The sequence below is a fragment of the Siniperca chuatsi genome, linkage group LG24, assembly GCF_020085105.1.
Source record: "Siniperca chuatsi isolate FFG_IHB_CAS linkage group LG24, ASM2008510v1, whole genome shotgun sequence".
NCBI lineage: Eukaryota > Metazoa > Chordata > Actinopteri > Centrarchiformes > Sinipercidae > Siniperca > Siniperca chuatsi.
In genome coordinates this window covers 17,936,283-17,961,872 of record NC_058065.1, presented here as the reverse complement: position 1 = coordinate 17,961,872, position 25,590 = coordinate 17,936,283, and the positions used below count along the sequence as shown (strand labels likewise).

The window sequence follows — 25,590 nt, the reverse complement described above, 5'->3', positions numbered from 1 at the left end:
CACGATTATCCTGGCCAAATTAATTGCAATTCACGATAATATCCCGATAATCATCAAAATATGCTTAAAACTCTAAAAATGGCACTAAAACATACTGGAATTACTTTCTTACATTTTGTTAAGAAAAATATTTTTATTGCATCACACATTTTTAGTGAACATCCTTTTTAACGAAAAACAAACAAACAAACAATCTTAAATAAGGTAATCATAAGGTCCCTCTGCTTAAATAACGGACAAATAAAAAAAAAAAAAAATAGCAACATTGTGTGAGTCTGTTCTTTCTTACATGATAATTCCTGTATTTTTAACTGAGGCTCTATTTTTCACTTCTCTACCATGTGGTCAAATGGTACACAACAATTTCATCAATTGCATCAGTATATGTAATTTACCCCTGATTGAAGAAATACAGTAATTATCCTTAAACAAAAATAAAGTCCAACTGGCAGTGTGGCAAAGAGACAATAGAAAAATAAATATATAAACTCATGAGGATCTTCACAATTATCCTGATAATGGAAATTCACCATGATCAACCTATCTTGAGTGTTTTCTATCCCGATCTGTGATAATATTGTATATCCTCCCATCCCTAATTTTGAGTTCTGCACCATAGATGGCTAAATTACCAACAAAGATAAGGTTGTTTGCTGACTTTGTAAGAAGCACCTGCCTTACTCTACAACCACAACAAATCTGAGGACTCACCTGCTAGCTGCAACCAAAGTGAGGCAGCATCATCTGACTGCCTGCTTTTCTCCACACTCATCCTCAGGACCCTCGCCAGAAGCTTGTAAAACGCTCATCACCGTTAAGATAGCAAGATTTCTATGCAAGAAGTATATGCGGCCCACTGGCGAGTAAACCAGTATGTGGGGAGGAGGGATGCAATTTGAACGAATCATGTGTTAGTTCAAATTTGTTCAAACTTGACTTTTTGAAAAAGTGACAGCCCTAGTATACGCAAAGACATTAAGGATTAATGTATGCCGAAAATACACACACACACACACACACACAGATTCCTGGCTTGTATAATTTGACTCTGGCCTGGTGTCCGGAGCTTACTTGACATAGAAATCCAGATGGCGTGGGAATTCAAGTTTTCCGGCCAGGATCTTCTGATAGATTCCAAATGGATTGTCATCAAAGAATGGTGGGTACCTGTGGAGAGAAATAAATGTCATCTCTGGCCTGCCTCTCTGCAGCTGCACACACACAGCCACAGTGTGCACACTCAATTTGTCCTCTGCAAAAACAGCATGATGCAAGGAACAGGTAAAGTAGGTAAGAGCTTACATACACTCACCTGGATTACTTTGAACAAAATGGTGAGTGAACATGTGGCGAAGTCACCATTTAGAGTGGGGGAGCTATGATAACTTTCTGCTGTAGACAGAGCTGACTTTGTTCACAGCTATTTTGACGATTCTGTGTGTATGTTAGTATTTCTACCACCCACGGGTCTCTGCTGCTGCACTCCACTGAATGTTTTCCCAGCTCTCCTGTTCTTCCCTCTGCTCTGGCCTGGACAAGTCATTACCCACAAATTACATAATGGGACCGGCCTCTGAATGCATTACGTATGGCGCATATAGGCACATAATTGCGCCAGTTTGTCATACACCGCTTGCCTTCCCAGTGAAAAGCTCCAGAGTCAGGAGACTGTGGGATGGGAGCGTCTGGGAGCTGGCTGTGCACCACAGACTCCACTCCCGTGTTTTTTGTTTCAAAACTAGTGCCGTCATAGGTGGAGAATCTGGGTCATTGTGGCAAAATGGGAGGAGGACAACATGATACGACAATTTGATAGTCCAACAGTAGACAATGTAATATATGACAAATACTTTACACAAAAACAGTAAATGGTCAGAATGGTTTAAGGTAGAAATGTTTTGGCTTGAAATGATTCCCTTTGAATTTGTTATTATATGGATAGTAAAGGTATTTAAACAATGTGATATTAAAACTCTCATTGACACCCTGAGAACAAACTGTATCTATGAACCAAAATATCACATTACAATCAAGAGGAGATAGATTTACAAAACAAGTTTGGTCTTTTGCCATCAGAAATGTCATTTACAAGTTGTTAATATGTGATGAGTCCTGACTGCTTCAACATCTTTTTTTATTCCAATTCACAGTCTGAATTAGGTTTTTATGCTGATTGAGATGTGGTATGTGAAAGACGGGGTGGTTCCAATGATACAGGGAGTGTAGTGGATAATGAATAATGCTTTAAACAGCCCTTTTTAGTACAGTGTGGAGCACTGTAAAGCAAATGACTTTTGGTGAACGCCAAAACGGTGTGTCACCACAGTGCTTCACTGACATACTGTAATCACACCAGATTGTCACTTAAATAAGACAACACCATCTTTTTCTGTGTAAGGTCTTCCTAAAACCAAGGGATGAACAGTGGAGTTGAGTGTCACGGTGGGCTGAGAATATGCAGGCTTTTTATCCATAAAAATAGCATAAAAATAACCTCAATGTGTGCTATATCCATCTGACTTCAGTCACCTTGTTTTATTGACTTTGCATGCATTGACATCACTTCTAGCACATGCAAGTCGGGGGCTCTTTGGAAACAGAGGTTTTGAGTATCACAGGGGAACTTTTACATCTCCTGTACTCCAAGTTAGATAGGCTAAACTTTAAAGGTGTGATATCTATCCCACAGGCAATTGGCTTGCTCATATCTTAGAGACACAACTTTTATCTATTTGTTGGTCCAAAGTCAATTTTCCACCAGGGTGGACAGTAAAGTTCTATTCTATTCTTTTCAATTTTATTGTATACACAGCTAGCAGAGGGGCCTGAGGATGCAGTCGATTTATCCATTCAACACTTTTGTCCACAGAAAAATATCCAGATAACTACAGTCCAGATTGCCATTAAAAACTTGATTTGGATATTCATGTTCTCCTGAAGAAGATTCCTAATGATGTTGGTCTCCCACTGACCTCCACTGTAGCGCTATAATCAGGCTGAAGTTTCCAGCTGTATAAATATTAAAGCCACTATGCGTTGAATTCAAAACTTTCAGATTTTGGTGCCCCCCAGTGGTAGTAGGTAAACACATCGAACTGCACCAACTTTCACCTGCCTTTTTCTACAAACAGACAATTCCGTTACAATAAATTGGAAGATGCTATGAACGCATACAAATTCTACACATAGCTGTGGCCACATGGCTTTATTAGTGATGAAGGATGCCTAATGTCTGTCAGTGCCCACACATAGAATGAATGACAAGATGTTAAGTTGGGACTTGCTGGTCTGATTATTATTGTGGTTGCACAAGACTTCTTAAATTTCTTTGTTAGAATGATCTCAAATGCGCTGAATTTTCTCAACAACTCAAAATTGGCTCATTCATAGTGTTTCCCGATTCATTAAACTCATTCTATTCTCTTTGTGCATAAGAGATAATTGAGTGGTACATTTTTAGAGAGCTCTTAATACGGTGGACAAGGCATGTGTGTAATTTCTCTCTGTGCATATTTAACTTTGTGCTACTGCAACCTCTGTTTTAATGTCACAACATTCAGTTCAGACAGTGTATTCAAAGTGTTACGGAGATGTTACACATCCAACCTAGTAAGATTACTGTTGTGACTTATACGTAAGTGACCAGCATATATTCACACGAGACCAACCTGTAAAATTGTCATCACCTTTTTGTAATGAGGTGCATGTCTGAAAGAGGCTTCATGCACAGATTGTCATAGGAAATACTGAGCATATTCATACTCCAAGGGGAAGTATCTTGTATTTTAATGTCCCCATGAGCTTTCCTTTGGAGCCACACAAATAAAATTTGTAGTAAGACACTTTTGTATCATGAGTATAATGACCACTGCAGCCTCTTGGAGCTGCTAGAAGGTTTACACCTGTGTTCTTTTTTTCTGTCTTTGGTGTGATTTATGTTAAAAAGGTACCACAGATGTTAGAGGAAGGAGTCCCAGTAGTAAACTGTGTCTCCTAAGTCAAAACTACTCCATGACACTTTGACTTTGTGGGTGACAGGCTGGTTTAATTTGGCAGTGTTTCTCCTTAAGGATCTCCATATCTAATCACCACACTGACGCTCCACTGAACGAGGTGGATGAGGACTGACCAAGGAGCCAAGAAGAGGAGAGAGACGGGAAAGGGGTCAATTAAATTTTTATGCAGTCAATCCATAAAATTGAGTCAGGAAATAGACACGCTTTGATTAAAATTCTAAATTGGGATTCATCAAAAAAATAGTTTTTGATGCAACTTATTTCAATAATTAACATGAAAGTGACCCTGAGCCAAACTCTCAGGCCAGTGGGACTGAGTGAACCGCTCTAAGTAAGTTGCCATGGTTTTCCTACAAACTGAAGCAGGTCTTCATGTACAACTCCATATACACACAGGATGATTGGTTTCCATTAAGACCAGAAATCTGGCCCTGAAGGCAGGATTATGAAGGGAAGACAGATTCTTTTCTTCTACGTTTGGCTTCCTCCAATGGGGTCCCTGACCCTTCACTGAATGTTTTTGTGCATCACCCCAGAGGAGGAGGATCTACCACAGCTAAGTTTTCAGAAGCAGCCACTACATTCTTGGATCAGGACCTCTGATGAACAGCTACACAATACTGCAAGATGAAGAGAGCTCTTTGTCTGGGGGGGTCTTACAGTAGTGCCCCTCCCTGGTCACATCTGGTAATATGCTGAGGGCAGCACAGTGTCCAATCTCTGCCAGGGCTGCAACACTTCAAAGCCTGCCCTAATGAATGCTGGGAGAAGGTCACATTCCTTATACAAATTCAAACCCATGCAGCTTTTCCTACCAGGATATAAAAGAAGATTGATGTAGGGGTGAGGGTAGGCCGGGCTCACACACTACAAGTGGCATAAAGGACATCAATCTCATGAACACGGCCCGATTGTGAAAGTGCAAGAATGGAAGCCAACCAAGAACCAGTACATTCACACCTCCTCAGACAAACAGTACCTTAGAATATTGTTGAGGGCCTGTGATGAGGGAAAGGCAGAAAAGGTTTTAGTAAATTCAAGAGCACCCACACAGATGCCTTTAACACCAGAACATGAGACTCTGCTAAATCAAATATCACAGCAAGTGTGGTCAAGACATAAGACAGATGTAGGGCAGGTTAAGTCAGCATAGCACGTACGCATTAAGCTAAAACCAGAAGCTAGGTTACCATACCAAAAGCAATACCCACTTAAACAGCATGCTCTGGAAGGAATCAGACCCACAATAGAGGGTCTGGTAAAGGCAGGGGTCCTGATAAAAACAAAGAGCCCCTGCAACACCCCAATCTTTCCAATTCAGAAGCCGCACTGTTAATGCCATTGTTGATGCTTAGACGACTGTTGTCCCAGTCCCACACACTTTGTTCACACACTTTGCTCTCCAATATTCCGCCATATTCCATTGAGTCAGGCTTGCCACCTTGTTATCCACGATTGGCAGCAGCAGTTTTTGCTTTTCAAAAAGCCTCCTCATTACCCATGTGACACCCAGTATGCGTGTATATGTCCCATCAATTGCATGCCTTGCTCACAAGCCCTCAATTTGTTCTGACCCAAGCTAGAAAGACAGGTTATAAGGTAATATTTTCACACAGCAGATCTCACGCTGTAGACGACTCCTGCTTTAGAGGTGCTACAGGCAGGTTATGCCATTGTGCAATTAAATAAAGATAACAGATACCTATACAGAAATTCAGGCAACCAAGGTTGCTCAACCATGTTCTGCACTGCTTGCAGAAATTAACGCTTTAACAGCCGCGTGTAAATAAGCACAGGGAAAGCACCATTAATGTATATACAGACTCAGCATTTGCTTACGGTGCGTGCCACGTTTATGGAAATATCTGTAAGCAGAGAGGCTTCCTAAGGGCTGATGGAAAGCCACTTACGCACAGAGAAGCATTCTCCACACTGTTAGATGCAATAAAAAGGATTATGGAGAAGTTGTCATGGACACTTTGTGTTGCCTATTTCATTGACGCAGTTTACTAATAGGAATGCGCATGGTTCAAACCATTGCGCAAGGGGGGAGGTCCTCAAGCGTCTTCAAGCAGACCACCTTGTGGTCGCCATTTTTGGCAGCTACAGTTGACAGGACATTGCATGAATGAGAAGTGTGTGCACAGTACTGATGTCAATGAGATTACAGACTACAGATAACAGACTAACATACCAACAACGCATGAAATGTGCACAGGGAGACCAATGCCAGTGCCATATATTAGAGGCCCATATGAAGGACCTCAACTTGAGCAATTAGAAACAGAAGATAATGAACTTACAAGCGCAGCAGCAGGTCAAGGTGAGCATGAAGCCAACCCAGGGCAGGGGCCATCAGGGTCATGAGGGTAGAAAAACTAGGAAGGGAGACTATGGAAAATAGTAATAATACTTAGTCTTATCCATTGGCCAGTCCAAAACCAGTCCCAGAACAGGAGCAATTGAGTGACTGCGTCTTAGTAGTAGGAGTCAGATCAGTCACACATAACCAAACGTTAACCCTAGGCCAAAAAGCTACTAAATTGGACACTGTTCCTGTAGATGAATGATGCAGCAATGACGGGGTGGTGAGCTCAAAATATCAATGTATAAACAAGTAAAAGTAGTACTACCAGCAAATTGGACGGGAATATGCACACCAGTAATGTTGACAGAGCAAGAAGCAGGGCTTGGCCCATCACACCAAAACGAAACCTCATCTCGAGATGAGAAGAGACCCACGCCCCAGAGTAAAAATAGAATTAAAAATAGAGTCAAAAGACATCTTGGCAAAAATTGGGTAGTAGACGAAAAAGTCTATGTTGCTTGGAATCAGGAACCACACAGTGTTCCGTCAGACACAACGGCTACAGGGGAAGATTGGATTATCTCCGGACAGACAGTGGGACTGATACCAATTTGGGGGGCAATAGAAATGCACAGTATACAGCGTGCAACAGTAGATGGATAAATCATCTATGGTACAATCAGCAAAAATTTATAAATTGGACAATATCAGCAGTGGGAGCCATACATGAGCAGTTGCACTCAACCTCTTTGGTGGCTCTACACAATAGAGTTGTTAAAGACACATTAGTGGTAGAGGAACAAGGAGTATGCATTTACATAGGAGATGAGTGTTGTACTGTCATTACAATGCACACTAGGGAAGAAGGGATCCTCCCAAAAGCCATAGTGAAATTGAAGAGATTGAGAGATGAGCATGTAGCAAATTATAATTAGAACACTAATATGCCAGTGATATGGTATTGGCTTAATAACTTGAACTTCAAAAAGTTCATGGAGGGTGAGACTGGCAAGTCCCAAAAGGAGGAATGTCGTGTATGTATTTATCATATAACCAGCCTGTGACTCCCAAGATGGCTGCCTCCGTCTTCCCCGGATTATTTGACTGTTTTAATTGTTTTATCGTCTTAGTGAGTTTTAACTTTACTTATTTTAACCAGTTTTAATATTATTTGAAACCGAAGACAAGAACATTTCAGATCTGTGCAAACTGAGCTCCTCAGGACCTTTTCCTAAGAAATGCAGGGTGCAACTACAACCGAGAGGAAGAGGGCCCTGTGATAAAATAAAATAACTACAGGAGAAGCTGACTGATTTGAACACGAAACTCAAATGACTGAGCTAAACACTGTGGAATTAAGTGTCCTGAAGTTTCGATGTTTCTTTTAAGACAGTTTTAATCGGATCAGCTGGCATTGGAGTACAAAACTCTGCGCTCCTTGCATCAACTCTCCCAGTTCAAGAGCCAAGTGTGGAAACACTGGCTGAGGAGTCCTTTCAACCACTGACCACCGACATGGCAACTCCAACTCTGGGATGCTCACACCATGCCAGAGGGAACATCAGTGGAATAGGGTGGGTGACAGAGGCAGGCGGGGAAGACAGAGGGAAATCCTCCGCCCTCTATCATCTCGTCCAGAGCTGAAAAACCATTTTACGGTGCTGAGCCCAGACTCGTCCCCCGACCACCATCCCTCCGCTGCACCCACCCCTTCACCATTGCTTGCTTCCACCATCGTCATGGGTGATTCCATCTTTCGGGGGCTCTCGCTCCCCTCCCACGGAACCACTGAAGTGGTACACTGTTTCCCTGGAGCCTGTTTGTTGGACCTGAACACACATCTTCCAGCAGTGCTTGGAAAACACTGCTAACGTAAGTACTGTGGTGGCACACATCGGCAGCAACGACACTTCACACCGCGAGTCCGAAACTTTGAAAAAACATTTTAAAACTTCACAGTTAAAGCAAATGGAAAAAAACATTGCAATTTCAGGACCCCTACCGACTTACAAAAGGGGCATAGAAAAATTCATTTGTCTGTGCTGCTTAAATTCATGGCTAAAAACTGCATGTGCCAAATTTAAGGTCAGTTTTATAGACAACTTTGATCTTTTCTGGGGCCGTCCTGCCTTCTTCAAGCGCAATGAACTGCACCCCAACCACAGGGACTCTCAGGTGCTCGCCCACAACATAGTACAGTGTATTTCACCCTGACTACCTACCTTTGTTGTCACTGTCAACAGAGGTATAAAGGGGCCAAACATAAATAACTTGGTTACAGTTCCCATAACCAGGATCTCATTTTTGGTTGCAAAAAGAACAGAAATCAACATGGCTCTTTTTAATATAAGGGCATTAACAAACAAATCTTTTTGTATCAATGACCTCATCAATGTCTTTTTCTCACTGAGACCTGGCTGGGCACAGATGCACCTGCCACACTGACTGAGGCCTGTCCACCCACCGACACCTATTCCTATTCGTCCAGAGGGGGAAAGAAGGGTGGAGGGACAGCTGCAATCTAAAGAGAGACACTAAAGGGGAGGGATGTGGACCTAGACACATTTCATGCCTTCGAATATAATGCTACTCTTTTCATTTCTCAGCCTTGTTTCCTTGCAGTGACAATATATTGATCTCCTAAATGATCTGTTTCCTCGTTTTTAATGGCATTCTAAGACCTACTATCATTACACAAGCTATGACTCCTGCATTTTAATTGGTGATTTTAACATACATGTTGATAATTTGGACTAATTTGGAATTAAGACTTTTTAGAATTGTTGGAATGTATGGCTTTTAAACAGCATATTAACATACCAACTCACAAACATGGACACACCTTGGATTTAAATATATCATGTGGTCTGAACATCAATAGACCTTCTGTCACTGATCTGGCTCTGTCTGACCACCACTGTGTGTTTTTTAACAGTTTTGATCTTTCACTGCCAAGTAAAACAGTACATATTGTCAAAAACATTACATTACCCCTTGAAGTAGCCACAACTCTCACATCACATATTGCAACTTACAAAAATAACATCTTACCATCATCCTGTGAAGACTTAGTTAATGATTTTAATGATAAAATGAAAACAGTGCTTGATGCAGTCGCTCCTATTAAAACAAAAAAAAACTACAAAAAAGGTTGCCCCATGGAAAAATAGTCAAACCATGGAACTAAAAAAAGACTGTAGAATTGCTGTGCACAGATGGTAAAAGAATGAGTTACCACATTAGTAATACATCACAATATACTCACAGAAAAACTGAAAAATTACAACAAGGCAATTCGAAAATCATGGCAAGCGTATTACAGTATCAAGCTTCCAGGTTTTAAATGTGAAGAGTTTGCTGGCTACTTCAGGGAGAAAATAATCATTAGATCTGGTATCTGCCAGCAGAACAAGCACACTGCACTTTTACCTATAACCTGTGTACAGAGTAATGTCAAGTTGGATAGTTTTGACCTGGTTGATGTTGAAACTCTCAGGAAAATAGTAACAGAACTGAAGCCCTCCACATGTTCACTTGACCCGATTCCTACCTCCCTTATTAAAACTATTTTTAATTTTGTATCTGAAGACATGCATAATAAATCCCCCCCTACAGCTTGGTGTCCTCCCCACTGATTTTAAAACTGCTTTAGTAAAGCCTCTTTTAAAGAAAGGCAACCTGGATATTTTAACACCCAGCAATTTTAGGCCGATTTCAAATCTCACATTTTTAAGCAAAATTGTAGAGAAACTAGTTTTTAATCAGCTAAGTACCTTTTTAAACTCAAACACCAAGTTGGAAATGTTTCAATCAGGGTTTTAGGACACATCACAGCACAGAGACAGCCCTGGACAGTGTCTCTTTCCACAGCTATGCTGATGACACTTAGCTCTACGTGGACATGTCTCCTGATGACACTGGGCTGATTGACTTACTTTTTAACTGTATATTAGATATAAAGGGCTGGATGTCACAGAATTACAGCTCAACCAGGATAAAACAGAAGTACTGATCATTGGTTCAAAGGCTCAGAGAGCAAAACTGGCCTCCATACTAAATACACTAGGACTCAACCCAAGCCAAGAACCAAAAAAAAAAAAAAAAAAACTAGGAGTGATTTTTGACTCTGATTTCAATTTCAAGGCTCATATGTGGGGTGTCACAAAAACAGCATTTTTTAATTTGAAGAACATCTCCAAAGTGAGGCCATTTTTCTCTCTGAGCAACACAGAGAGACTGATGCACACTTTTATAACTAGAAGGCTAGACAACTGTAATGCTCTCCTCACTAGGCTTCCAAAGAATACAATAAATCAGCTACAATTAATTCAAAGTTTTGCTGCACGAGAGCTGACTAAGACCAAAAGGATAGCACACATAACACCTATTTTAAAGTCTTTACACTTGTTACCTATTAGTTTTCGTATTGATTAAAATTTTTTATTTGACTTTTATTAGTCTATAAGGCACTACATGGCCTTGCACCAGGCTACCTCTAAGAAATGCTTTTAGTTTATGAACCAGGAAGGCCCCTCAGATCCTGCGGTTCTTCTCTTTTAGCTGTTCCACAAACCAGAACAAAAACATTTGGAGATGCTGCGTTCATCCACTATGGTCCAAGCCGCTGGAACAGCCTTCCAGAGGATCTGAGATCAGCTGAAAACATTGATATTTTTAAACGTAAACTGAAAAGCCATTTATTTAGTCTGGCTTTAACGTAGTATTTTTTAAATAATTTTAGGTATTTTATCATTTATTTTATTAATATTTTATTTTATTATCTTAACTATACATATTTTAGTTTTTGATTGTTTTGTTGTGCATTAGTCTCTAAATCCATTTTAGTCAAAATGTTGTAAATCCCTAAAGCACTTTGAATTGGATTTGATTTGTCTGAAAAGTGCTATATAAATAAAGTGTGATTGATTGATTGTGATGTATAACACTGAAGAAATGGCATGTAATGGAACATATAAAGTGTGAAGAAATGAAATATATTAAGAACATATAAGGTGTGAAGATATTAAAGTAAAAAAAAATACAGTCAAAACTGAGACAGAAGAGATCAGGTTTTTCCCCATCTCTGTTAGAATGAGATCATTGAAAGTTTCGGTACTTTCTAGAGCCCAGTTACAGTGTCAGAAAACTGGTCTGAACCAGCTGAGACAGGAGAAATCAGGTTCTCTCCTGGCTCCTCCGTTAAGATGAGATCATGGAAGACATGACACCATTGTTTCTTGGAAAAGTTGGATTATTAGTGGAGAATCCATCAGAGAAGGAGACGTTTTTGGGCTATAAAAGAGACAGAGCTTGGTATTTAGTTCAGTACCGGTACCGACTCGGGTTTATCTCTTGTGAAAGAATAAACTCTATTGCAGTGTCTCCAGTTTTGTTCATCTGAGATATTGGTTAAGTGCTGAAAAAGGAAGCCAGACTCATTCTTCGGCCCAAGCCTGGAGATCTCTGTGATCCGACATTAGGGGTTCAAGTGTCTTGCTCAAGGACACTGAACCTGCGGATTGAACCAGGAACCTTCTGATTACTTGACGACCACTCTAACTCCTGAGCCATACCCCCTACTAATAATAGTATGTTGCCTGTAATATGAGAATGTATTTTTAAGGTAATTTGGGTGAACTGACCCTTTAAGCAGGGTGTCATAGGAGAAAGTAAGTGCTCTAAATACTGTGTTAGAGGCAACCAAATCTTGAAGGAAAACAGAATACTTGCATTTTGTTATTCTTTTTTTCTGTATGAAAAGACCCAAATATAAAAAGAAAATCAAATGAATATTGCCAAAAAAATCCAGCCAATGGTAGGCCCAGCCATGCTATTGAACTGGTTCATTTAATTAACTGCTGGATCATAGAATATCACCTGGTATGTCCCTGAAACAAAGTCTCAATCAACATTAAAGTCAGTCTCAACCTTCAGGCCTGTTCTTTCCAAAATGCCAATAAGGCACGGACATTATTATTCATCACGAATGACGGGGAATATTAGAATAAATAGAGTGCTTTCTAAAGGGGATCAACGTCATTGTTCTTCATCTACAACAATGATTCCCATTCACAGATTAATTTGTCGCAGCTCTGCAGTATCCAATAAACACACAATGAATAGATTTCCCACACTGAGACAATAACAGCAGTACGATTAATTGAATAATTCCTCTGTTCCATGTACACAGGCTCCTCCACTGCTCTGTTCTCTCACTCGCTTTTCTTGCAGGGCTCTTATGTTGGATTGCATCATAGCGTACAGGTGTTCATGTTATTGTGTCCACCTCCTGTGTGTCTATCCAGTTGTTTTGAGAGATGATCATCAAGTTTATTCCAGTCACATGGAGAATAGCTCAAACCATTCAGTTCACAGAGGAATTGTTTCGCCTGTGCGTGTGTGTGTTAGAAGATGAGAAATTCTTTCAGCAGACATTTCACTGATCGCTCAGACAGGCCTAATTTCTCAGACATGTTGTGCACAGCAGTAGATCCCACCCTGTTACTAGCCACTAAACAACAACATTTTAGATAAACTGTGTCTTTATTTGTCAAACGGGCTGAAATCTAGATGCTCTTTACCAGTGGTGTGGATCAGTGTTACTTTACCTCAGTTGCTCTGGTGGAGGAGAGTGCCCCCCAGTGTTTAAAATGGGCTGAGTGTAATGTATACAGTGCACTGCAGCACTTACCCAGCCAGCATTTCAAAGATGAGGATGCCCAGAGCCCACCAGTCCACCGCTCGGCCATGACCTTTGCTTTGGATGACTTCAGGAGCCAGGTATTCAGGAGTGCCACACAGAGTCCAGGTCCTGAACAGACAGAGAGGGACAGAAGGTGTGGAAACATGTTTAAAACAGAGCAAAGGTTAAAGGTTCTTTATTGGTGAGAATGTGTTGAGCTCTATTTCCAAGAGGCTTCATCTATTATCTATGAGCCACATGTTTAAGGTTGTTTTTTTTAAATATAAGTTGATGAATCCATTGCTCGACTGAGTATTATTTAGTTTAAGTATTTTGATAATCAATTAATCATTAAAGTAAATTAATTAAAGTCAAAGCCAAACCAAACATTCAGTGGTTACAGCTGCTCCAATGTGAGAATTAGCTTCTTTTCTCTATTTTTTAACATTGTAAACAGAATATCTTTAGGTTTTGGACTGTTGGTTGGACTAAAGAAGCAACATGAAAGCAACATCTGCGAAATTGTGGTGGACATCGTTTACCATTTTCTAAAATGTATAGACTGAAATGATTAATGAATTAATCATAAGAATAACTAATGCACATGAAATACTCCCACGTCAGGCAGGTTGTTACAGAGTTGAGGGGCCTTGAAAGCAAAGGACTGGAATCATAGAGACCTACTTTAAAGCTAGAGTGCGGGACTTTTACATATAAATGAATGTCCATTACATTCAAGCCCTTGCCAAACGAGTTCACACAATGCTGATTAAGCCTACCACTGGCAGGTAAATCTCTCTGTATTTTGCAGTATACAGAGTTTTTAAATCTGGTGTCTGTGGCAACATTCCCGCACTGGTGCACCCGTAATGATGCATTTTACACCAACCAGCACTGATTGATTGCCCAGAGCTGAAGCGGGGAGCAACCCAGGGCCATGTAGAGAGCTCCGCGATCCACCATTGTTGTAAAAAAAAAAAAAAAAGAAAGAAAGAAAAAAAGAAAAAAAAACATTGGAGAGAATGTTTATTATTGAGAATTGTTTATGGTTTATTTTGTTTATTATCATTGTATAGTTTGTGGTAATATGCGTTGGCAATGTTGTATTGTATGCAGTCATGCCAATAAAGCTAGCTAGAAGCCACCCCAATACATGCATTAAAGTTAATCATTAAAATCTATTCTAAAGTGTACAGGCAATCAATGTAGAGATGCTAAAATTAAGATAATATTGGATCTTGTGACTAGTGTCACTGCAGCATTCAGAACCAGTCCAAGCTTGGATAAGAGTTATTGACTCAGGCAGTACATGCCTTCTACTGTCATTAGAGCCCGACCGATAAGCCAATATGGGCCTGATATGGGCCTATCACAGATATATCGGTATCGGCGTATATGTTTTCCAATATGCACCGATATGGACCCATGCCGCTGCGGTAAGGACTCAGCCTTGTACATGGTGCGCACTCTACCAGGGCTTCCCAAAAACTTTTTTTTACAGAGCATATAATGCAGAAAACGATGTTTGCTAACAAGTTTGTGAATTACATACTGGAAAGTTAATAAACAATGACCCCATCATTTTCCCTTTTCAATATAACTAATATAACGTTAACCCTGTCCCTGACAACCGCCATGTCACTCATGCTTATAACCGTTTGTCTGTTTGCTATGTTAGCTAGCTATAGTTTGTCAGTACAGTCAGTAACATAGTAGATTGAAAGGTAAGCATCAGAGATGGTTTTCACGCTACGCTGTTACCCAGTAGGTGAGACGCAATGCTCGAAAGTAAATAAACAACATCCCCATCTTTTACTCTCTGTGACAACGAGCTTATCATACATGTTATACATTAACAGCGAAATATTACTTAAGATGACATGTTTTGATAAGCAAGAAAAAAGTATTTCTGACTGGAATTCAATCAATTGAAGTAATGGTTCGGAATCGGATCAAAGCTGTAGCATGAATAACTTGATCGAGTAGAGAAAACGCGGTTTAGTAGGGAGCAGTGGTGGAATGTAACTAAGTACATTTACTCAAGTACTTTAGTACAATTTAGAGGTACTTGTACTGTACTTGAGTATTTCCATGGCATTTCTGCTACTTTATACTTCACCTCCACTACATTTCAGAGGGTAATACTGTACTTTTTACTCCACTGCATTTATTATTTCACAGCTATAGTTAGTTACTAGTTACTTTTCAGATCAATATTTAGCTCCCTGGCAGGTGTAAATGCAGAGAAGCTATGCTTCTTGTTTTACAACCTGCCTCTAATTGACTGGCAGTATTGAAATAGTCAGCAATTGACTGTTACTGAACAGTACTGATGTTTATTTAGCTATTTATTTTATTTTTTATTTATTTTCTCAGTGTTGAGTCTTTTTAACCTGTCACCAACAATGAGTATCAATCAGTTTCTCTCCAGCAGATGTATGCTGGGTAATTTTGGTCAAATAAGTTGCCATACTGAAAAATGGATGAATAGAATTAAAAAGAGATTAAAATGTGGTTGTGCAAACTCTTTTTGTACTTGCTGGACTGGCTATACTTTACTACATGCATCCATGCTCTCTGTTTATCCTTGGTAGAGTTTAATGTTTTTTTTCTTCTCCCTTTACTAAAACAAACAAATTAAACCTGCAAATAGAATGAAAAATTACTTAAAATGATGGATTATCAAAAGGAATGTGTGTCATTTTCTTTTCTAGGGCAGCAACATGTCTTGACCCTCGTACACAGAACATTTCTGAAACAGGGAAAACACTGCCAGGAACAAGTAGACTTATTGTGCATCACCATAGTTAAAAGTAGGTTGCCCACATTAATATGTAATGTTTAGAACCCCCCCTTCCACATTGTCAGTTATTGTCAGTGTGTTAAGTGGCCACTACTGTTTGACAGGTGATAACATGTGATAGCCTCTGCTCGATCTGTATACATCTGTAAATTACACACTGTGTGTACAAAGAGAGATGTGTGGATACAGGAGTAATAGATCTGGAAGTGCCAGTCAGTATTGGCTGGCTGGCCACAGGATGAAATTGTAATAAGAGCCAGTCCTAATCCAGGTATTGGACAATAAGTATAGGATACCTGGCGAGCGTGAACGATAACAGGAAGTCTAAAGCAGATTATTGCCTCTGGCCCTCCATCCTCCTGGCTGACAGAGCAGCTGATTGACACTGTGTAACAAACATGCAGTGTTCTCTGTGAAAACCACTTGTACTCTGATGCAGAGTACTTGGCCCAGCGCCAGAATTTCATTGCCTGTCACTGATATCACCTGGGTAATGACCTCTTCGGCCAGTTGCCACGGCAACAGTAATTTGTATGGAAATTATGTTGGTCCTGATGGAGGATGAGGAGGTTGCTGATGTCGGGGGAATGAAGCGTGATGTACGGAGGAGGTGTGGCCACAGTGGAGAGAAGACGCATTGTGTGTTGTTGCTCCTCAGGGTGTCGTGTGTCATCATAAAGGGCTTCATGTGTAAATGTGTCGATGAGCGTGTCTGTCAGCAGGGGACACTGTTGCAGCATGGGGAGAACTGGGCTGTGATGACGTTCCATCACATCCTGAACATGGAAAGTACAAGAGAGCTAGTGGCAATGAGGCAGTTGTCTTCCTATCGCAGGCAATTCTGCTGCCCTCCATTTATATAAGTGAGTCACTTGCACATCAGAGAGATATCTACTCCCCATCTGTTTTGATCTCCCAGTCCAGGGGAAAATGTAATCTTACTCCATTATGTTTACATGTCAGCGGGGGTCAAAGCAGCCCTGGGTGAAACCCTTGGGAGAAATATTGCTGTAGTGAGGCTGCAGAGCAAATATAAAGGCGTCTCTCTCCTCTACAGTGCATCGTTACAATTCTGCCTAGGTCGCCAGGAGCCCTCGCTCACTGTATATTTAATTCAGACTAAATGACATCAGTTGAGGGAAGTTTGTCCTTCAGTGGAACTGCCATGGGTTTCTTGGAGTTGGGAGAATTCCCAAAAGAAAATATGAGCTTTTCAAGGACAATGAACACACACAGGACATGAGCAGCGTTTGGCTTTCTTCTACTTTCAAACACTGTATTTGCCCACAGTAGTTAAATGTCTACATCAGCTATTTAAAAAGTTAATCAAGCACTGAGGTAATGGGCTGAACTAATTAAATACAAAGAGGAAACAAAATGTTGCTAACCCTTGCAGCAAACAGCAAGAGATTGAGGTTTCGGTGTGATCGAAAGACTAAGAAACTACTCCATAAAACTTGCCATCTGATCACGTCTAAAGTCAAAGTTTCTACCTGTTCTGAATGTCCTCACGCAAAGATGGAGTGAAAAGTCTGCTGTCACAACCTCCTCCAGGTTGCATCAAACTGCCTTCCTCTCTCCAGCGATGTTAAATTGTTCAAACTGGCTTGATATTAAGCCAGGACCAGTAATATCGAATTATACCACTAGGTGTCGCCCGAGTGGAACATAATGAGTGAATTTGAATTTTCCAAATGAAGGGTTTCTGTCCACTGAAACGCTACAGGGCGTAACAGCCCACTGCTAGACAAATTTAGAATACAGAGGTCAACTAGGCAAGGATGTTGTCTATCACCCACTCTATTTGCTCTCTTTATAGAGCCTTTGGCACAAGCAGTTCGTCAAAAAAAAGAACTTAAGGGAGTTATGGTAAATGACATGGCCAACATAAAATAGGACTCTTTGCTGATGATGTCATTGCCTTCATTGAAAAACCGAATAAGTCACTTCCTTAATTGATGAAGCTTCTAGAAACATATGGACACCTTTCAGGATACAAAATTAATATTTCAAAAACACATACTAACACAACTACACTCCATCAAAAGTGATGCAGGAAGAAAATTAAATATCTGGGGGTACTAAAGGACTATATAAATTGGCCTATTCAAGTGGCGGCCCGCGGACCACATCCGGCCCAAAAGCAACCTCCGAGTGGCCAAGTATACATAAATCTCAAATGTCATCTATATGACAAAATAATAAGTAAATAAGTAAACTACATATATAGTGTATGAAAGGAGCTAACGAGTGATTATTTTGATCGGTGGACCCTTACAAACTAAAGGAATATAAATAATCAAGAAACATATTTGACTGCTTCAAAAGATAGGTAGTCACCACTTTTTCTAACGATGTGCAGCCATCGACAAAAGTTTCAACATTTATATTTGTATGCGCGATCTAAGCAGCTTAGAACTAGCTCAAGCAGGCAACCCAGTGGGCTTTAAGAGGTTTAACACGTCCAAAGAACTTCTATAAAAACCAGACCTGGTGTGTCTCTGTCCACCCTGAAAAATAAAATTGACAATGTCAGAAAACAGTCAGTTTAACCTTGCCTGCAAGTACTTGTTTATTTTACTGCCATCTTCAAACGCCAAACCAGTGTGTTTAATTTGCAATGAGTGCATTTTGGTAGTTAAAGAATATAATATTCCGAGGCACCACACAGCTTAAAAAAAGATTTTAAATATGCTGCTGATAATGTCTGGCCCATCTACATGTCCTGGTTTTAAAATCTGGCCCAATTGATTTTGTAATTGAATAGCCCTGATCCAAACTATACAAAGCAAACTATAACAAGATAAATAAGGAGATACAAAAAGACATTGAAAGATGGTCTACTCTACTGCTAGACTTTAACTCGAGAAATGACACCATAAAAATTAATGCGCAACCTAGGCTTCTTTATTTTTTCCATTCCCTACCTACAGAGGTATCCCTACACCAATTTGTGACCTGGGACAGGATAATAACAAGGTTTATTTGGGGAGGCAAAAAGCCTAGAGTTAGGTATAAAACTCTCCAGCTACCAAAAGATAGAGGGTCTCCCAAAACTGAAGCCCACTTAAGATATATTGTATGTTGGTGCAAACCAGATTACACAGCAAAGTGGAAAGAAGCGGTAAAAGAGTTTGGAGAATAAAAAATCATATGGATTCAATTACATTGTTTACTGTAGAAGTATGTAGCCTGGGAACCAGACGAATCTGCCGAGCTCATGTTTCATTTGCTCCAGCAGATAGGTCTGGCCCCCTCCCATTCAGACAGATTTCCACCCGTCCTGGATCTGGTTGGGCCAATCACAACCGTTTATCTAATATGGGGAGGGTTTGATACGATGACTGACAGAGGAGCGTCACGGGTCCAGACTTGAAGTCACACGTTTCGCAGCTCTGACTGGTTGATCCAGCGCAAGGCACCAGGCTCACAAAACTCAGCTCAAACTGTCAAACTAGGCAGTGCTGATCAAATATGAATCAAGATTCTGTTACTGCATTGCCTATTTCCCTCGTCAAATGTTTTCAGAAACACATTTTAGTGTACAGTTTAGCAGTAATTTGATCAAGTTTGTGACCAGGCCGCCATTTTTTCTCCTGCTTGAAAACAGACCAAGCACCGCAACTTGCACGTGTCGCTCAGCACGTTTCATTGCTCTGATTAGTTGTAGGTCTTTTCAGTTGGTCCAAAGCATGGATCCATGGTCCACAGGCATTTTGGTCTTCGCCCATTGATAACACCCCTTGGAAATCAAAAATAAGAGGTTCCAGACTAATACGCATTTTCAAATTAGTCTGGCGATGCCAGGCTAAGAATTACGGTTCAGAATAATAAAAAATAATAAAAAATAAAAGTAAGTAACTAATCATTCACACACACTCACACACCAAAGGCACAGCCCTCGGGAGCAATTTGGGGTTCAGTGTCTTGCCCGAGGACACTTCGACATGTGGGCTGGGGTAACTGGGATCAAACCGCCAACCTTCCGATTGGTGGACGACCCGCTCTACCACTAAGCCACAGCCGCCCAAAAGAAAGATAAACATTGGGTAAGCACGAATTCTGTAGGTACCTACAACTAAGGGACTATTAACTACTACTATAAGGTTCACATCAGGGACCTGGGCCCGGATCCGAAAACACTTGACCCCAAAGTCCAGTTCGTTAGATTCGTGTACACGGTATCCCGCCCACTCTAAAAGTGGTTTTGAGTGTAGTTCATGTGTATTCGGGTACGGTTCGCATGAGGTGTGAAAATTACTGTACCAAAACACAGAAGTGGACTGCTATTTAGAATTTGATGTCATAACTATTGAACTGTCCCGTTCAAACAAAGGATCACTCTGGTCTAATGAAGAAATTAAATGCTTGCTTGAAATTTGGGCAGATGAAAACATAATCACAAATGGACACTACACACAAAAATGCAGAGATTTATGGAATAATTCGAGAGTATTTTCATGCGCGTAGTTACAATAAACTAAAGAAAACTCATACTTAGGCACGGTACAAAGCAATTGTACATAATATGAAAACGCCCTAAGAAGGAAATCAAAATAGACCCCACCGTTATAGGGCTTTTTTCCAATCTTTATTCAAGACTTTAGACTTTATTGTACCTGAGGGGAAATTCCTTTCTACAGCACTGTACACATCAGACAACAACCTCACACAGTAACAACATAAAATGACCGACAACAGTACACGCTCTAGCCAGTTCAGCGAGGCCTATTATTTAAGGTGGCTATGGCTGCAGGTATTAGGCTTTTCCCAAAGAAAGCCCTCTCAAGAGCATGGTCTTTCAATTTGAGAGCATGAGTGATTGATTTCAGGTTCAGATTTTGTAATGCTTTCCCTCAAAACCCTGCCCTTGCACTCAAATAACACCTGCTTGCGCTTAGATTTGCTCTGCTTCTGCTTAAATTGTATGCATGTACTCAGATATATTGTTGTTCGCACTGATTTCCTGCACTCCAGCTTCAGCCCTTCTCCTCGCACTCTGGCTGCTTCTGTGCGCCCGTGAAACGTCTGCTCTCAGATTTCTCCTCTGCTCTAAGAAAATAATATCAGTTTAATAAACTATGAAACACTGTGAATGAGCCACTTGAGACAATTCTTGTCATAGAAAAAATTATTTTCTAAAATAATTTTTCCCTCACAGTGCAGGACAAAAGTAAAAAAAAAAAAAAAAGTAGCGCCACTTTTAAATACAGCATGTGAGCAAATAGGACTGATGACAGAACCTACTTAATGTCTTTCTATGCATGTGCATTGTCAGACTTTAGTCTATTGGATAGATGCTCTATCTAATAAACGATGTCCTGTCGTCTGAATAGAAAATAAAACCATATTGGACATTTATGTAATGGACACCTCTGTCTGAATGACAAAAGGACATCACTTTAATAGACAGTTGAAGCAGGCAATATTACGTATGCCATGTATGAAAGGCTCTTAACTAAAATAAGTGACGGCACTTCTCAGATATGGTAAATGAAGTGAAAATTTAAATAGTAAACAGACAGACATCCTCTTTAAAGGATATTTTTAAAATGAGGCATTTTCTTTATATGTAAAGCTTGTAATAAATCTGATCCATGCTTTTATCTATGACCCAGTCACTCTGACACCCCTATCTGTACAGAAGACAACCGCTCAGAGTACTACTGAAGCAAAAATACAAGATCACACCAACACTATTTAAACAGCTTACCAGTTAGGTTCACCATTAAATTGGATTAACTATTTTTAAGGCTTACACCCTGTAGGACTCAGATTTAGGGCTGCAACTAATGATTATTTCATTATCAGTGAATCTCTTGATTATTTCTTTCAAGTCAGATCACAACCCCGTGTCCACGAACAAACAAGTTATTGTTATTGGCTCCTAAAAAGTTTTAATAAACAAATGGCTTACAATGACCCCTCCAAATCCAGATTACAACAAGTCGGGATTTAAAACTAAAGCTGACTACTTCTTTTCAATCAGGCCTCTTAGACTTAGGACTTACCGGTCTGAGCTCAGACTGAAAATCAATATCTTTTAAATCACTTCTTAAAACTCCATGGTTGTAGACGATTTATGAACTGATATTTATGTTCCTTTTTATCTCTTACCTTGCTTATAGGCTACTCCATTCACAGTCAATTTGATTCGTTTTAGGTGATTTTAACTTCCAAATCACTCTGCAATTGTGGTTGTCAAAATGGATACTGATATTACTTCTATCACCTGTCAGAGAGCTTCTTAGCGAAGCCGAAGTCAGTCAGGCGGATGTGTCCTTCACTGTCCAGCAGGATGTTCTCAGGCTTCAGGTCACGGTAGACAATTTCTTTGGAGTGGAGGTACTCAATGGCGCATACGATCTCAGAGGTATAGAAGAGCCCAGTGGCATTGCTGAAGCGCCCGCGGCTGCGTAAGTAGCTGAACAGCTCGCCGCCTGGCACATAGTCCATCAGCATGTAGAGGAAGCGCTCGTCGTGGTAAGTCCAAAACCTGAAAAATAACCACACAGGTCAAAAAACATAGTTTTTTAAATAAATTCTAAACACTAAGTAACTTCTTCAGTCCACAGTTGTGCTACATGTCCACAGGAGGGTAAAAGAGTTAAAGTATTGTAGAGTACTGTACGAGTTGAGGAAATCAGATGAAGACTTTACCCCCCGGTGTGGTTTGGAGCACTGTTCAACAACTATTTCAGCTGGAAGGGCATTTCAGAGGAATAAAACATGAGAGCTCTGTCACTGATGAAGATGGAGGAGGCTCCAGTGTTTTCCATAAGTGCTGGCTGCTGGCCACAAAGACAATTACTGTCCTACACTGCTATTTTATCTCAACACTTCCTTTTGCTTTTTCTGGTTTCTCAAGATATAGTTACCTCGATCTATAATCACATTTATTTCCAAATATACAGTACTGCACATGTGGAGCATACAACCATGTGAAAGTTATTTATTGTGTTACAACAATAATCAGGTAACTGCTCAAACCCACAACAGTTTAGTCTGTTTTTTTTTTACTTGGGTCCTTATTTACAAAAGGTTAGCGCCCAACCAATAAATAGGCTGGCTGATATTAGCTTATTCCAGATAAACTGTAGTATGCGCTATAAAATGTCTCGCTCACATCTTGGTCACTATTCTTTAATATTCAAGTTTATGGGATCCTTATTTAAAATGTTTGTTTATATTATATGTCGGTATCAATCTCAAAAATCCCGTATCTGTCAGGCTTTGCAATGAATTTAAGAATTCTAAAAATTTTATCTTAATTATTTTATCATAGTCTGATTTGTACCACCTTAGTAACAGAAGGTAGTCAACACCCCTCCCCAAAGTAAATTACATTAGATGGTGTGACACCCCAGACATGGTAAACCAGATGAAGATAAGTGGCATTAAAAAAACTGTTCAAATGCGTCTTATAATTTGAAAACGTTTTGGGAGCCATATTGAGTGACACTGACAAGTTGTAAATCCCTGGGTGATGGCATAGCACAGTGACCACAAGTCTAAACTAAATTATAACTAATTCGAAAGCCTTGTTCTTAGTCATTCACACCCAACCTGGACGGCCAATTCGACGGCCAATTCTATTTGTTATAGTGTACCGCGCTCCTGGTCCTTATTCTGAATTTAAATCTGAATTCTCAGAGTTCAGGTAGAGAGTGACATCTCATCAGATCATGTCCAGAGAAAAACTCTACGTCAGGGCAGAATGTTTCTAACAAGGCAGCTGCCAAGGGAAAGGAAACTGAACAACGGAACCAGAATGAGACAGCAATAAGGAGACAAGACAGGACAGTGTGGAGGAACGGGAGAAAACAGGTGGAGATCAGCAGGACAATCAGGTGAGTGAGGGAGGACAGGAGGAGACAGGTGGAGTACAACAGGACAGTCTGGTAAGTGAGGGAGGACAGGAGGAGACAGGTAAGGGACAGGAAGCTGTAAAACAACAGGAAAGCTGTGTAAATAAAATATTTGTAGAAGACGCAGTGTTGGGAGGAAGTGAAGTTGACATGGAGGATGATGATGAGATTCTGAAAGTGCCCCATCTGAAAAGAAAACTAGAAGTAACAGTGGAAATTCACAGGCGAAGAAAGGGACAGCGAGCAGGACAAGAGGGAGGAGAGTAGGGATACAGAGAGATACAGAGTCTGGATCCAGTATGAAGGAGGGCTCTGTTGCTGACAGTGGGAGTGTATCATCTGGCTGCAAAGTGGCTGATAGCCATAGGATAAATTAAAGCTGACAGTGTTGGAAAAATCAAACTGTTCCTACAGAAAACTAAAAACATGAAGGGAGTGAAAGTGGAGCATTATTTCTCTGACAAAGAGCTGCTCTCTAACTCTACCCGGCTACATAAGAGCAGTAAAGGGAGAGGAGGTCTCAGTGGCCAGGAGGTGTACAGACTGAAGGAGATTGTTCATAAAATCAGGCAACTAATGAAGATGATGATGATGATGATGATGATGAAGAAGATCTTACATCCTAAATATAGGTCAGTGTTGTTGTTATGTTTGCTTTTAATGTCTCTTGCCATGGGTCATTTTAATATCAGTACGCTGAATATAAACGGGGCAAGAGATGCAGCGAAAATGTCTGCTGTATGAGCTGATGAGACTTAAAGGCACTGATGTGATGTTTCTGAGACTCAGCGACAGTTTTAATAAGCCTGACTGGAAGAAAGAATTTAGTGGGGAGGTGGGCATCCGCTTCTCAAAGAACTTTTCACCAGTGTCGTTTTGAGGTAGAGTAGGTGGTGGAGGGCTGATGGATGGTGGTGAGGGCAAGATTTTAACATTTTAATATTGCTTTTATGAATGTGTATGCTCCTACTACAGGACCTGACAGAGTGCGTTTTTTTTTTTGTTGTTTTTTTTTTTTTTTTACAGGTTCTAAGCACCGTTTTAAGTAAAGTTAATGTTGAGGATTTTTTATTTTTAGGAGGAGATTTTACATTGTACTGAAAATTATGTTTTAGACAGAAATCACTTGGAAGCTCACAGTGCATCACAGCGTGCACTGAGGCAACTACTGGAAGCACATGACTTAGTAGATGTGTGGAGAAGGATGAATGATGATAAAAGACAACATCTTTAAAAAGTGCTGAATGTTGCCTGTTTGTTTTACTGACCATGCTCTGGTTATTTGTAATGTTTTAATCATTAATTTAAAACCTAAAAGTGCATAGTGGCATTTTAACACAGCTCTATTATGTGATGCTTTTGGGGAGTTTTTAAGAGCAGAAAACAAGATTTTAAATCTCCGAGACAGTGGTGGGATTGTTGGTAAGTAGAAATAAAGCAGCTCTGTCAGCAGTACACACTCAATGTCACAAGGGACATTACCAGATCTATGGAAGATCTAGAGACTGGAATTGTGGAACTGCAGAACCCATCGGAAATCGAGGTCATATTGAAGATCTCAAGTCTAAAAAAATCTGCTCTTACAGACCTACTAGGCACTAAGGCTCAGGGGGTGCCGGTCCAGTCATGTTTCCAGAGTGCAGTACTGATGGATGCACCGTCCAAGTTGTTCTTTGGACTAGAGAAGAAAAATAGGCAGAGCAGGTTTATTAATGCTCTGCACTCTGCTACAGGACAGGAAATCAGAGACTCAAGATGAGATACGGAGACGAACAGTGTGTTTTTATGCAGAGCTTTACAGCAGTGAGTATAAAGAAGATGAAGAACTGAATCCTTCTGTGAAGGGTTGCCCAAAGTCCCACAAGACGTTAACACTGAGTTGAAAGGAACCACTGGCGTTGCAAGAACTTCTT

At 40.3% G+C, this 25,590-nt stretch overlaps 1 protein-coding gene across 1 annotated transcript in view; it reads right to left on the bottom strand.

Annotated features, from left to right (window-relative positions):
* prkx (protein kinase X-linked) overlaps positions 1–25,590 on the bottom strand; it is a 69,184-nt gene that overhangs the window by 17,474 nt on the left and 26,120 nt on the right. Inside the window, exons 3-5 of the mRNA XM_044187946.1 lie at positions 22,042–22,305; positions 13,016–13,135; positions 1,072–1,167 (exon numbers count right to left, since the gene is read on the bottom strand). Of these exons, the coding sequence (XP_044043881.1) occupies positions 1,072–1,167; positions 13,016–13,135; positions 22,042–22,305 (480 nt within the window). The remainder of the gene's footprint in view (positions 1–1,071; positions 1,168–13,015; positions 13,136–22,041; positions 22,306–25,590) is intronic.